This window comes from Oncorhynchus tshawytscha, linkage group LG20, assembly GCF_018296145.1.
Source record: "Oncorhynchus tshawytscha isolate Ot180627B linkage group LG20, Otsh_v2.0, whole genome shotgun sequence".
NCBI classification, from domain to species: domain Eukaryota; kingdom Metazoa; phylum Chordata; class Actinopteri; order Salmoniformes; family Salmonidae; genus Oncorhynchus; species Oncorhynchus tshawytscha.
The window spans coordinates 37,682,898-37,699,402 of NC_056448.1; the positions used below are offsets into that span (position 1 = coordinate 37,682,898).

At 43.2% G+C, this 16,505-nt stretch overlaps 1 protein-coding gene across 3 annotated transcripts in view; it reads left to right on the top strand.

Moving 5' to 3' along the window:
- Positions 1-16,505, top strand: part of si:dkey-220k22.1 (multiple epidermal growth factor-like domains protein 9) — an 83,779-nt gene that overhangs the window by 1,649 nt on the left and 65,625 nt on the right. For all 3 annotated transcript variants that reach the window (XM_024381633.2, XM_024381634.2, XM_024381635.2), the window contains one exon: positions 8,874-9,075. In XM_024381633.2, coding sequence (XP_024237401.1) covers positions 8,874-9,075 — 202 coding nt within the window. The remainder of the gene's footprint in view (positions 1-8,873; positions 9,076-16,505) is intronic.

Sequence of the window (16,505 nt, forward strand, 5' to 3'; positions counted from 1 at the left end):
TGGAAATTGAAATGCAGTAGGATGTTGACCTTTAATTTTGAAACAAGATTATTTTCATGTCCAAACACCGCGTAGCATGAAATAAAAATGTATTTGAAAATGAAACGAGGCAGAGCACTGTCACTGCCATTTGTCTCACAGACACATGACTCTTTTCCAGTTACACGACAAGTCAGAAAAGGCGATGGGAAATGTAACTTATGTTAAGTGCCTAATTGTTCTTTTATCCACTCTAGCCTACTTAGTTTTTTGTTTTGTTTATGCATAACGTTACATGTGTATAGCTGTAATGCATTCAAGGTGATGTCTGTACCATGTTTCAACTCAATTTGAGTGGTCCTCAAAGCTTAATTTTTTTGTCTGTATTTTGTATCATTGTGGAGTGACAATTAAATACAATTTTCTAACTCTACATCCAGTTTGTTCATTGTTTCAACTAGCCCAGTGTGACTACTGACTGACGTCCACTGTAATAGGGTCATTCATTGTAGCATCAACCAATGACTGTGTGTGTGTGTGTATATATGACACCATCAACAGATATTTTGCATTAATTGTGTGGTAGACAGTTTTGCGTTTCATGGAAACTCATTGAATGTCCATCAGGTCAGGGTTTTGTCCCAGCCCTAACACATTCCATGAATCATCTGCACACATCAGGGTCTTGAGTTACAGGTTTTGGGAAAAGAAAACTGAGCAAAACTACTATTGAATCGGTTAATTCTGATATGAATCCAATATATTTTTATTGTGAATGTCATTGTCTTGCCAGATGTATACACCCGTACTCAACACAGTAACTCATACATCACACTCTACAGGTACAGTTGAAGTCGGAAGTTTACTTACACTTAGGTTGTTATTTAAAACTCATTTTTCAACCACTCCACAAATGTCTTGTTACCAAACTATAGTTTTGGCAAGTCGGTTAGGACATCTACTTTGTGCATGGCACAAGTAATTTTTCAAACAATTGTTTAGATTATTTCACTTATAATTCACTGTATCACAATTCCATTGTGTCAGAAGTTTGCATACACTAAGTTGACTGTGCCTTTAAACAGCTTGGAAAATTAGGTCATGGCTTTAGAAGCATCTGATAGACCAATTGACATCATTTGAGTCAATTGGAGGTGTACCTGTGGATGTATTTCAAGGCCTACCTTCAAACTCAGTTCCTCTTTGCTTGATATTAATGAGAAAAACAATAGTAGGCAAGTATAAACACCATGGGACCACGCAGCCATCATACCGCTCAGGAAGGAGACGCTTTCTGTCTCCTAGAGATGAACGTACTTTGGTGCGAAAAGTGCAAATCAATCCCAGAACAACAGCAAAGGACCTTGTGAAGATGCTGGAGGAAACGGGTACAAAAGTATTTATATCCACAGTAAAACGAGTCCTATATCGACATAACCTGAAAGGCCGCTCAGCAAGGAAGAAGCCACTGCTCCAAAACCGCCATTAAAAAGCCAGACTATGGTTTGCAACTGCACATGGTGACAAAGATCGTACTTTTTGGAGAAATGTCCTCTGGTCTGATGAAACAAAACTAGAACTGTTTGGCCATAATGACCATCGTTATGTTTGGAGGAAAAATTAGCATGCTTGCAAGCCTGAAGAACATCATCCCAACTGTGAAGCACAGAGGTGGTAGCATCATGTTGTGGGTGTGCATTGCTGCAGGAGGGACTGGTGCACTTCACAAAATAGATGGCATCATGAGGGGGAAAATTATGTAGATATATTGAAGCAACATCTCAAGACGTCAGTCAGGAAGTTAAAGCTTGGACGCAAATGGGTCTTCCAAATGGACAATGACCCCAAGCCTACTTCCAAAGTTGTGGCAAAATGGCTTAAGGTCAAGTCAAGATATTGGAGTGGCCATCACAAACCCTGACCTCAATCCTATAGAAAATTTGTGGGCAGAACTGAAAAGCGTGTGCGAGCAAGGAGGCCGACAAACCTGACTCGGTTACACCAGCTCTGTTAGGAGGAATGGCCCAAAATTCACCCAACTTATTGTGGGAAGCTTGTGGAAGGCTACCCAAAATGTTTGACCCAGGTTAAACAATTTAAAGGCAATGCTACCAAATACTAATTGAGTGTATGTAAACTTCTGACCCACTGGGAATGTGATGAAAGAAATAATAGCTGAAATAAATCACTCTACTATTATTCTGACATTTCACATTCTTCACATAAAGTGCCGATCCTAACTGACCTAAGACAGGTAATTTTTACAAGGAATAAATGTCAGGAATTGTGAAAAACTGAGTTTAAATGTATTTGGCTAAGGTGTATGTAAACTTCTGACTTCAACTGTATATGTATCCTGTCTGGAGTGTTTTGGCCTAAAGATGTGTCAGATGTTTCTGGCTACCTTTGTTTTTGTGTAGTTTTGTGTTAATAAAGTAACATTGGGAGGAAGTCATCGATGATTGAAAATGGATATCATTGCAGGTCTGTGGGAGTGACATAAACATTAACTAATATGCCTGTGATCTTCATGTGTGGAGTGAGATTGCACGTGCCATTGCTTCACATTCAGAGATCCCTATCCTTTCTTCCCATGCTTCGGCACAGCTCAGGGCAGCTGAAAGGGGCCGGTTTCTCTGCACCTGGTTGGATAGCATCCCTAATGCTCCCCATAGACCCTGCCAAGCCCTGATGGAACATTGTGGGTTGGCACTGATTTATTTTGTGCTAATGGGTTTGTGATGGCAAGGATTGCAGACTCCTAGATCCAGGAGATGTTTGTCACAGTGCTGCCTGTCAGCCCATGTTGCCCCTCTGTGGTCTCCCCCTAGTTCTGAAATATTGAATCAGTTTTGTCTGATTGTGTGGTCTTTTAACTCATCTCACTGTCAAATTCTGCTTATTATTTTGTAATACATTTTTCCATCTTGACAGTTTTCTTTTTCAAATGTCTACTGATAGAACAGAGATGCCTTGAGAGGGTGAGGTTAGAAGCAGTGTAAGTTCTTCTAGTTCTAGGCAAACTATTTGATGATTGCAATAAATAATCGTGGAAGCTCATATTAGAGTAACTCTCATGACAAGTTTTACTGTGCTTTATTGGTTGCGTGAGGAGTGGATTTCATTTGGCGAAAAAGAGTACTCCCGCGAACACAGTATTACCTTCTCATGTTGTTTATTGTGTCTACGTTTCATTCAATATATGGTTTGAGTTGCTTTTGTGTTACAGTAGATGGACTACCACTGCAGCTACGGGTGGATTTATTTTCCCTGGTTTTTGATTTGTTCCCTTTCCCATGCACAGGGACCCAATAGGCAGTAACTAGAGGGCTACTGTAATGGGGCTGTATTTGATCGATAGCCAAGCCTTCAGGGCGTCCTGTCCAGATGAAAAGCATCTGACCGTATCGCTGTTATCACACCACAGATATGCCACATTCAGTTGTACGGGGTAGATAGAGGCTACAGAGAGGCAGTATCAATGGTCACCATTACAACAAAAACAAGAATCCCAAACAGTTTCCAATTGGCTCATTCACCCCCCCACCCCTTATTCCCCAGGTTGTTGCTTTCAATGAGAATGTGTTCTCAGTCAACCTGGTAAAATAGGAGTTAAATAAACGCGGTGCCATTGCTGAATCTGCCGTGATGTCACACAGATGCAGTAAGATGAAGTTTCCCCTCGCTCTACCTAGACGTTGGGAAGCCATTCGATGTGCCTTACTTGAAAAGGCTCCATGGTAGTCGCTGACCCTGACCACCCGTTACACTAGCATTGGTTGCTTGGTCAGACTTCCCTCGACCTGCAGCCAGGCTATAGAGTAGACCCTTGGACAGCCCTCTTGCCATAAACACACTGAACTGCTGAGAGAAACCCATTTGTCTACTGTGCCTGTCTTCTTGTCCTCCATTATGTTCATCTGGCCTTTTCAGTTTATGAACGCTGTATATTCTGTTTGACATTATGTGCTCGGTTTGTTTAAGCTATTACTGCGAGAAGAATGATCTCCATTAGGATATTCATCTACTGTATTTTACTCTTAAACAAGCAGTGTGGTGACAAACAGAAAGCGTGTCTTCTTAGGGTCAGAAATTGTGCTGAACCAGAGGATTTGTTCTCTCGGAAAAGAATGCTATCCAATTTTGTGACGCTGTGAATCCGTGGGAATATGTAATGGTTCTACCGGCTGTAAAATTAGCTTAGAGCGGCCAGTTGGCCAGGGATAACCTCAGCAGAGGTCTGCGTGTAAGACAGCAGTGTTGCTCTTCAAGCATCTCCTGGCAGCCCCTCTGGCAGGTCCCCCTTAATGAGCTTCGCAGGTCAGGAGAAAGTGTAGTGCGCCGTTCAAGCTCCCCAGCTGGAAAGTTGGTGGACACAGCAGCAGTGTCTTGTACAGCACAAGACTGTTTTGCTTCTCAGATACATTTTTTTCTGTGTGGGGCTGTGGGTGTCTGCAGTATACAGTCTCCCTTGTTCTCCCTGATATGTCTGTGTTGAGTGCCTGTGGGCTTTGTGTATCTTCATGTCTACTGTGAAAAATGATAACAGTAGTTCCATTCTTGCATAATGTCAACGATTTAATCCATATTCTCAACATATTTTTGACTTGCGAGCTTATGAGTTCAAGAGCTCGAGATGCAAGACAAATTCCCGAATACAGTAAGAACAATAAAGTGACCTAAACCACACTGAGCTGGATTGGAGATTCTCTGCTCTGTCTGTAAGGGTCACGTGAGATGTAAGCTGTGAGGGGGGATCATGAAAGTGTCGGGCAATGCAAGGTGACAGTGGCACAGCAAACTCCGGGGGTCAGCGGCTCTGCTGCCAAGAGCGGGGACATGTCTCACACTCTCTGACTGCTCAGGCTGGTTGCGTAACTCCTGTCAAATTCTATTGGAATGTAGAACCACTGGTCAAAGAGTACTTTGCACAACAAAGCCAATGTTTCTTTTGATCAGGGGGCACAAGGGAACACTTTGAGAGGAACCAGGCTTTGGAGTGTGGGAGGTACAGTTAGTTCTGACCTCTTTCTCCTTTGTCCTATTCATGCAGTCACTCTCTTACGTAACACTGGGAAGCCACTAGGCCTCATCATGAACGTTCCCAGGCCACCAACTGAACTGCCAGGCTACTGCTTCAGTGACTGCTGTGCTGTCCCTGGATGTACTAATGTACATACCATGCTCTATCTAAAGAACACTGCTGAATGGGGAACTTGATATGTTTCATGTAAAAATGGGTGGTAATGTCCACATCCTCCAATGCCAGAGCCTCAAGCACATTGGACATTGTACTCCTACTTTCACCCTAACCAGACCTTGTTATGACGAGCATATCTGAATTAGGCCCACAGAATTATACCTACGGAGGAGCAGCTTCTATGGAGGATCTGTGAATGTCTTTGAACTTCAGTGTTGGCTTAGCTAACGTTGGACCAGGGCTAGCTAACGTTGGACCAGAGCGAGCTAACGTTGGACCAGGGCTAGCTAACGTTGGACCAGAGCGAGCTAACATTGGACCAGGGCTAGCTAACGTTGGACCAGAGCGAGCTAACGTTGGACCAGAGCGAGCTAACGTTGGACCAGAGCGAGCTAACGTTGGACCAGAGCGAGCTAACGTTGGACCAGAGCGAGCTAACGTTGGACCAGAGCGAGCTAACGTTGGACCAGAGCGAGCTAACGTTGGACCAGAGCGAGCCACGTTGGACCAGAGCGAGCTAACGTTGGACCAGAGCGAGCTAACGTTGGACCAGAGCGAGCTAACGTTGGACCAGAGCGAGCTAACGTTGACCAGAGCGAGCTAACGTTGGACCAGAGCGAGCTAACGTTGGACCAGAGCGAGCTAACGTTGGACCAGAGCGAGCTAACGTTGGACCAGAGCGAGCTAACGTTGGGCCGCGAGCTAACGTTGGACCAGAGCGAGCTAACGTTGGACCAGAGCGAGCTAACGTTGGACCAGAGCGAGCTAACGTTGGACCAGAGCCAGCTAACGTTGGACCAGAGAGCTAACGTTGGACCAGAGAGCTAACGTTGGACCAGAGCGAGCTAACGTTGGACCAGAGCGAGCTAACGTTGGACCAGAGCGAGCTAGCTAACGTTGGACCAGAGCGAGCTAACGTTGGACCAGCTAACGTTGGACCAGAGCGAGCTAACGTTGGACCAGAGCGAGCTAACGTTGGACCAGAGCGAGCTAACGTTGGACCAGAGCGAGCTAACGTTGACCAGAGCGAGCTAACGTTGGACCAGAGCGAGCTAACTAACGTTGGACCAGAGCGAGCTAACGTTGAACCAGAGCGAGCTAACGTTGGACCAGAGCGAGCTAACGTTGGACCAGAGCGAGCTAACGTTGGACCAGAGCGAGCTAACGTTGGACCAGAGCTAGCTAACGTTGGACCAGAGCGAGCGAACGTGTTAACTATGGTATCCTTAACTAGCATTGAAAAAGTGAATCTATTCTAATTAAACATCTCTCCCTAATTTCTTAATCATGTTTGTAACGTCAGTAGCTACAGCAGACTATGCTTGGGAAGGAAGGGCAGACACTGGAATATGTTGCTGGATGACAAATGAGGGCTTTGCATAGGCACTTTGTGGGATTGGAAAAAAAGCCTGGGATGTAAAAAAACGTTATTAACTGGTTCCTTTACTTTTAAAATAACTTATGTTCCGGAACAGTATAGATCACTTCTGTTCTGCTTCTGTTCCTCAATTTTTATTTGACGGTTTTCAGTTATGTTCCCTGAAATAGTTCATACCCCTGTTTGGATGTCTTTATAAGTCCCACCCGGTTGTGGCTGTTTGGAGAGTGAAAGATCCTTGTGTTCAACATTATATAATGATAATCACACTCTGCTACAAAGACCAGGATACCCCTTTCACATTTTGTATAGAACTCCAAACCCATCCTTTATCATTGTCCTCCTGATAAAGCCATGCCGTTGACAGGGGGAGAAAGTGCTTATGTACAGTCAGTCAAGGGTCCTGTATCTACTACCATCGGGACGATTGAGCAGTCCGAGGCAATGAGGGAAAAAGGTGCACACTGGTAGATTTTCACATTGTGTAATCTTCTCTGTGGCAACAAGGTCACCTCTGATAGAGGCTCCTGTTTCCCCAGCCGAACGGTGCTGTTAGCTGGTGCTAGATATCTGCCTGATGCATCTCTATTTTTCTCACTGCGTCGCCGGGCCATGTTTGCTGCTGACTGACGTAATTGTATAACAATTGCAGAATAACTGCCATCCCAGTCACTGCAGTCCATGACGTCCTTTGTTTGTGTCTTCCTATTCATTCAGTTGATTATGTAATAATGAGTGCAGCTAACCATTCATCATGCGCAGGGTAGCCTAGTGGTTAGGGCGTTGGACTAATAACCGAAAGGTTGCAAGTTCAAATCCCCAAGCTGACACTGTACAAATCTGTCGTTCTGCCCCTGAACAGGCAGTTAACCCACTGTTTCTTAACTGACTTTCCTAGTTAAATAAAGGAAACATTTCAAAAATCATGTCGCCAGAGAGGGAGAAGAAAAAGATGACTGTTTTTGATGTGCAGAGAGCAGCAAGTTGTCGTCCATAAACTACTTTCAATGTGTTCCATTTAAGAACTCAGTTTTCATAGAAAATCAGAATTTGATCCAATTTAAAAGGGGTTGGTACTTTTGTAAGCCTGTTGGTGTGATGACATTGGGTTCAAGTAACATGTCACCGATATGTCCACTTGTGATGTGCAAATATGATGCCTGTGGTCACTTTCAGTTAGCAGTCTTTTTAATGGAATTATCCACATGCCATGGTCACTCCACTCATTCCACCTGGATTTAATCTGGATCACTTCATACACAATTTTCACGCTGAATCACTCACTCACTATATTACATTCATAATGATAGTAGAACGACACACTTGCAGACAACGGTAGCACTCAGTTTCCTTACAAAGACACCCGAGGATGAAAGAGTTGAATAGAGATTGCAGCAAACTCAACGTTTTACCCATGTACCTTGTAACACAATGGGTAATAGACCTATAGTCCCCTCACAGAGTGAGTGAGTGTCTCCCAGGACACACGACTGTTCTCCCAGTGTATTTTTCTTCCCTCACTGAGCAGTTATTCTCTCCTTTCCCTGTACTGCAGTGTTAAATATATACTAGGGCTATCCTCTCACCAAAGTACCTTCTTCCAGGACATCGTTTGTTTGTGTTCTCTGAAGTTGCTATTTTCCCCACTGAGTCTAAAAAAAGGCAAAGCCTCTGGAATCTTCCAGGCTTCCATGACATTTTGTTTTATACAGAAAGTAATTGGGTAGAGTGAGGGGGAGAATAAGTCTCAAAGCTCGCTACCAAATTTCCTCTGATCTTCTCTGTCCAGGCATCTGCAAGTCAGTCTTGTTAAGCATCACGCGGATCCCATGGCTAATGAAATATGCTCTTGTCTTCTGCGGAGCGGGTGAAAAATGATATCTGCTCGACACAACCCAGCACATCAAGGTCACCCGGCTCTAGTGCAGAGATAATGATCAACCAGGCTCTTCTGAGGGAGATCTTTGTAATACAGGCCTTTTTAAATATTTAAACAGGCTGTTAATGAGATGAACCTCAATTTGATATGTATCTTGGCTTCTCAATTAGGATTCTTCATAAGAGATACTGGGAATTAGCTGATTAGGATATTGAAAGTTTGCATAGTTTCTTTGTAAAGTATGTGACACACAACACACAGCCTACATGTGATGTGACAATTTTTACAAATGATCCCTGCTGGGATTGAATTGCAGTGTCTTAAAGCTGTTGGTCGGGTTGAGGGCAAAATATAAATGTCGCACAAACCCTAGAGCACCTTTATGTGATATTAACAATAACCTCATCTGAATAACCCACTAACTGTTCTGTCCCCAGCTGAGTTCCTGTGTAACTGTAGCAGCGAGGGATCTCTGGATCTAGACCGCTGCGACCGCAGCACAGGGCAGTGTGTCTGCCTGTTGGGCTACATGGGACTGCGGTGTGCTGACTGCCAGGAGGCCCACTTCAACAACGGCACCACCGGCTGCATCCCCTGTAGCTGCGACTCCTACGGTGCTCTTGGACCCCTCTGCGACAGGTGAGACTTTTCATTAATGTGTGCGTTATCAGTGTTTACCAGGTATTCCAGACAAAAGGCTAAATGTATTCCATAACAGTGTCTTCATGGTTTACAAATTATTGCCAATGTAGTGGAGGTATCTATGGGTAAGACGTTAGGTTAGCGTGTGAAAGTTCCCCGGTTGGACCAGACCAGCAGTCTGGTCTCATGGGACAACACTTTAGATGTTTTTACAGGTATGATAACTAAAAGGTGCGTCATCTAACATCACATTGTCTGCAGTACTATTGTCTTTCGTGTGCTCCTGCTCTACCTGTTAGACTGGTGACTCAATCACCTGAACCCAGGGTTGTGTTCTTTAGGGCACACATCTGAAAATGTTTTTGCATCGGAAACCGGATTTGAGTGTTTATTGGACGTATCCAGGTAGTCCCTCCCTGTTTCAGTCTGTTTTCTTTAATTTGGTGCTTTATGAACTCCAAGGAAGAGGTACCAACCCCAAGACATTCCCTGGTAAAATAGAGGTTAAATAAGTGCAATGATGTCACTGCAAAGTCACAACGAGGCAGGGAGTTCAGTCTCTGTCTCTTCACTTGTGTGAGAAAATACTCCCTCGAGAATGTCCAAAGTTGTTGTGCCTTAGAGTGCAGTAATTGTGTGTCCCCGGGGCTATTGACCTCTGCTTGGTTTCAACTGTCATTTTTCACCTGAAAGGCAGAAGACGCTGTGTAATTTTCATAACAACTCTAATTTCTCTGTAAGTCTGACACAATGGTTGGTATTTTGGGAGTTTCAGTTTGACTTCCCTGGCTCCTATAGAAAGTTTTGTTTAAAGTCTATGCTTGTAGGGGTTGTTGTTTATCCGATTGGTATTGACACTGGGGAAACTGTGTACAGCGTAACTACTGAGGACTCTGAAGCTGTAATTAGAGTGTAACACACCCCACCATTCTAGTGGGGCTGTGAAGAGAAGATCAGCAGTCCGGATGAATGAATGGTGTTCCAGTTCCATTCACTGCTTATATTGTGCGGTAGCCAGAGATTCTAACATTAATTTAATCACATCCCTTTAGTATTATCCCTGGGATCACTATTACAATCATAACCAATTCCACCAAGTTTCCTGAGTCTTTATTCCCTCCTACAAACATGTCTTTTTGTGGTGTGTGTGTGTGTGTCGGGTTGGGATGACATACCATTCCTACATACAGTACATGCTTAAGTGTGTATTTCAGAGGGAGAGCATGCAATGGATGTGTGCATTCTATACATTGATACTATAGCATAATATCAGATGGTGTTCAAGCCCATGACCATTGACTCTTTCAATGTTTTTGTTTATCTCTTTAGAGTAGCTGTTTCATACGTCTTCAGTTCTTGTCCCTTACTACCCCCATTGCTGATGGACCGTGTATGATGCATTGTCATGTGACACTTCTCTCCCAGGTTAATGTAGCATGAAATGAAGACCTGGTTAATGTAGACATGAAAGACTTAATCAATAAGGTGCAAGGAGATGTGGTATATGGCCAATATAACACGTCTAAGGGCTGTGCCTAAGAACAGCCCTTAGACGTGGTATATTGGCCATATACCACAAACCCCAGAGGTGCCTTATTGCTATTATAAACTGGTTCGTAACGTAATTTAGAGCAGTAAAAATAAATGTTTTGTCATACCCGTGGTATACAGTCTGATATACTATGGGTGTCAGCCAATCACAGTTCAGGGCTCGAACCACCCAGTTTATAATAAAGCTTGAATCCCTGGTCTATGACTTACTGACAGGCATCTTTACGGATCTATCAGTAAAATAGTGCAATATTGAGTTTGTTTGGAAAGAGTGGCCATCAGCGGCAGACATCAATCCCCCTGCTGTGCTTTCAGTGACCTTCTCCCGCTGTTATATTTATAAATGCCAGTGCATCTGTCAGCGTTTTTGCGCTGCCTATTTTGTCTCTGGATTGTGGACAGATTGTGAGTTCATCTCTTGAGGATGTTCTAGGATTCCTGCCCAAATGCAACCGTAGGATCAAAAAAATCCCTCAGTGCAGGTGAAACACACACACACACACACAAACAGTAGCATATCCTTTTCCCTGCCCAAGCAATCTCTGGTTCTATCTCAAGGCCTGTGAAGAATAGGTTGTCACTTTCGGAAGATGCCACTGTAGTCATGATTGGAAAACTCAATGATGGCAGGAAAGTTCAGGATTCAGTCATTCCCCGCCAAGAAAACAGCTAGTCCCTGTGTAGCAACAGCAACTCAGAAGTAAACTGTTTTCATAACCTTGCTGTTGTGCCAAAGTGAAAAGAAAAATGCTCAGCTTTCCTCAGCGGTGGACAAAGTTGGGAAACTGTTGAAATTGGTACTCTCCTACATTCCTGGCTGACTCGCCTGCACGGTAAAGGAATGTCGATGAGACCAGAGAGTGGCTGAGCTCCACAGAACCTCACTATACCACAGAACCTCACTATACCACAGAACCTCACTATACCACAGAACATTACTATACCACAGAACCTCACTATACCACAGAACCTCACTATACCACAGAACATTATTATACCACAGAACATTATTATACCACAGAACATTACTATACCACAGAACATTACTATACCACAGAACCTCATTATAACACAGAACCTCACTATACCACAGAACCTCATTATACCACAGAACATTACTATACCACAGAGACCTCACTATACCACAGAACCTCACTATACCACAGAACATTACTATACCACAGAACCTCACTATACCACAAGAACATTACTATACCACAGAACCTCATTATACCACAGAACCTCATTATACCACAGAACCTCACTATACCACAGAACCTCACTATACCACAGAACATTATTATACCACAGAACCTCACTATACCACAGAACCTCACTATACCACAGAACCTCACTATACCACAGAACCTCACTATACCACAGAACCTCATTATACCACAGAACGTTATTATACCACATAACCTCACTATACCACAGAGCATTACTATACCACAGAACATTACTATACCACAGAACATTACTATACCACAGAACATTATTATACCACAGACCTCACTATACCACAGAACATTACTATACCACAGAACATTATTATACCACAGAGACCTCACTATACCACAGAGACCTCACTATACCACAGAGACCTCACTATACCACAGAACATTACTATACCACAGAACCTCATTATATCACAGAACCTCACTATACCACATAACATTACTATACCACAGAACATTACTATACCACAGAACCTCACTATACCACAGAACATTACTATACCACAGAACATTACTATACCACAGAGACCTCACTATACCACAGAGACCTCACTATACCACAGAGACCTCACTATACCACAGAGACCTCACTATACCACAGAACATTACTATACCACAGAACCTCATTATACCACAGAACCTCACTATACCACATAACATTACTATACCACAGAACATTACTATACCACAGAACCTCACTATACCACAGAACCTCACTATACCACAGAACATTATTATACCACAGAACATTACTATACCACAGAACCTCACTATACCACAGAACCTCACTATACCACATAACCTTACTATACCACAGAGACCTCACTATACCACAGAACCTCACTATACCACAGGACATTACTATACCACAGAACCTCATTATACCACAGAACATCACTATACCACAGAACCTCACTATACCACAGAACCTCACTATACCACAGAACATTACTATACCACAGATACCTCACTATACCACAGAACCTTACTATACCACAGAGACCTCCCTATACCACAGAACCTCACTATACCACAGAACATTACTATACCACAGAACCTCATTATACCACAGAACCTCACTCTACCACAGATCCTTACTATACCACAGAACATTCATATACCACAGAACCTTACTATACCACAGAACATTACTATACCACAGAACCTCACTATACCACAGAACCTCACTATACCACAGAACCTCACTATACCACAGAGACCTTACTATACCACAGAACCTTACTATACCACAGAACATTACTATACCACAGAACCTCACTATACCACATAACCTTACTATACCACAGAACCTCACTATACCACAGAGACCTCACTATACCACAGAACCTCACTATACCACAGGACATTACTATACCACAGAACCTCATTATACCACAGAACATCACTATACCACAGAACCTCACTATACCACAGAACCTCACTATACCACAGAACATTACTATACCACAGAACATTACTATACCACAGAACCTCACTATACCACAGAACCTTACTATACCACAGAGACCTCCCTATACCACAGAACCTCACTATACCACAGAACATTACTATACCACAGAACCTCATTATACCACAGAACCTCACTCTACCACAGATCCTTACTATACCACAGAACATTCATATACCACAGAACCTTACTATACCACAGAACATTACTATACCACAGAACCTCACTATACCACATAACCTTACTATACCACAGAACATTACTATACCACAGAACCTTACTATACCACAGAACCTTACTATACCACAGAACCTTACTATACCACAGAACATTAGTATACCACAGAACCTTACTATACCACAGAACATTTTATACCACAGAACATTAGTATACCACAGAACCTCACTATACCACAGAACCTTACTATACCACAGAACCTTACTATACCACAGAACCTTACTATACCACAGAACCTTACTATACCACAGAACATTAGTATACTACAGAAGAACCTTACTATACCACAGAACCTTACTATACCACAGAACATTACTATACCACAGAACATTACTATACCACAGAACATTACTATACTACAGAACCTCACTATACCACAGAACATTACTATACCACAGAACCTCACTATACCACAGAACATTACTATACCACAGAACATTACTATACCACAGAACATTACGATACTACAGAACCTCACTATACCACAGAACATTACTATACCACAGAACCTCACTATACCACGGAACATTACTATACCACAGAACCTCATTATACCACAGAACCTCACTATACCACAGAACATTACTATACCACAGAACCTCACTATACCACAGAACCTTACTATACCACAGAGACCTCACTATACCACAGAACCTCACTATACCACAGAACATTTCTATACCACAGAATCTCATTATACCACAGAACCTCACTATACCACAGAACCTCACTATACCACAGAGACCTCACTATACCACAGAACCTCACTATAACACAGAACCTCACTATACCACAGAACATTACTATACTACAGAACCTTACTATACCACAGAGACCTCACTATACCACAGAACCTCACTATACCACAGAACATTAGTATACTACAGAACCTTACTATACCACAGAACCTTACTATACCACAGAACCTCACTATACCAAGCAACATCACCATACCACAGAACCTCACTATACCACAGAACATTACAATACCACAGAACCTCACTATACCACAGAACATTACTATACCACAGAACCTCACTATACCACAGAACCTCACTATACCACAGAACCTCACTATACCACAGAACATTACTATACCACAGAACCTCATTATACCACAGAACCTCACTATACCACAGAACATTACTATACCACAGAACCTCACTATACCACAGAACCTTACTATACCACAGAGACCTCACTATACCACAGAACCTCACTATACCACAGAACATTTCTATACCACAGAACCTCATTATACCACAGAACCTCACTATACCACAGAACCTCACTATACCACAGAGACCTCACTATACCACAGAACCTCACTATAACACAGAACCTCACTATACCACAGAACATTACTATACTACAGAACCTTACTATACCACAGAGACCTCACTATACCACAGAACCTCACTATACCACAGAACATTACTATACTACAGAACCTTACTATACCACAGAACCTTACTATACCACAGAACCTCACTATACCAAGCAACATCACCATACCACAGAACCTCACTATACCACAGAACATTACGATACCACAGAACCTCACTATACCACAGAACATTACTATACCACAGAACCTCACTATACCACAGAACCTCACTATACCACAGAACCTCACTATACCACAGATCATTACTATAGCACAGAACATTACTCTACCACAGATCCTTACTATACCACAGAACATTCCTATACCACAGAACATTACTATACCACAGAACCTCACTATACCACAGAACCCCACTATACCACAGAACATTACGATACCAAAGAACCTCACTATACCACAGAACATTACTATACCACAGAACCTCACCATACCACAGAACCTCACTATACCAAGCAACATCACTATACCACAGAGTTGAACAGTGAATGGCAACAAATTGACAGCCAAAGTGGGAAGGCAGTCAGCAGTATGTTATATAAGTACAGTGCAAGTCAAGACCCCAAAAGTCAAGGCTCAACCTTTGTGACACATAGAATGGAAAAATATGTAGACAAAGTTCAAACAGGAGCCTGCATCGTATTGTATCTGTATCCATCGATCAGCTGCCCCATAACACCATCGCTATGCCCCCAGCGAGCGACTGTGTTCACTCCAGTACTACTGTACTCTCGGGACCTTTCAATGTCGACCACCCCCATACCCTGTCTCAGTTTCCCAGGGGATCCCTCCCTGACACACTCGTACTCTGTTCAAATCAAATCAAATCAAATTTATTTATATAGCCCTTCGTACATCAGCTGATATCTCAAAGTGCTGTACAGAAACCCAGCCTAAAACCCCAAACAGCAAGCAATGCAGGTGTAGAAGCACGGTGGCTAGGAAAAACTCCCTAGAAAGGCCAAAACCTAGGAAGAAACCTAGAGAGGAACCAGGCTATGTGGGGTGGCCAGTCCTCTTCTGGCTGTGCCGGGTGGAGATTATAACAGAACATGGCCAAGATGTTCAAATGTTCATAAATGACCAGCATGGTCGAATAATAATAAGGCAGAACAGTCAGGTGGAAGTTGAAACTGGAGCAGCAGCATGGCCAGGTGGACTGGGGACAGCAAGGAGTCATCATGTCAGGTAGTCCTGGGGCATGGTCCTAGGGCTCAGGTCAGTTGAAACTGGAACAGCAGCATGGCCAGGTGGACTGGGGACAGCAAGGAGTCATGTCAGGTAGTCCTGGAGCTCAGGTAGGTCCTGGAGCACACTTAGATTCACACCCCGAATAGGACAGGAGAAGTACAGATATAACAAATGACCCCAGCCCCCGACACAAACTACTGCAGCATAAATACTGGAGGCTGAGACAGGAGGGGTCAGGAGACACTGTGGCCCCATCCGAGGTCACCCCCGGTCAGGGCCAAACAGGAAAGATATAACCCCACCCTCTTTGCCAAAGCACAGCCCCCACACCACTAGA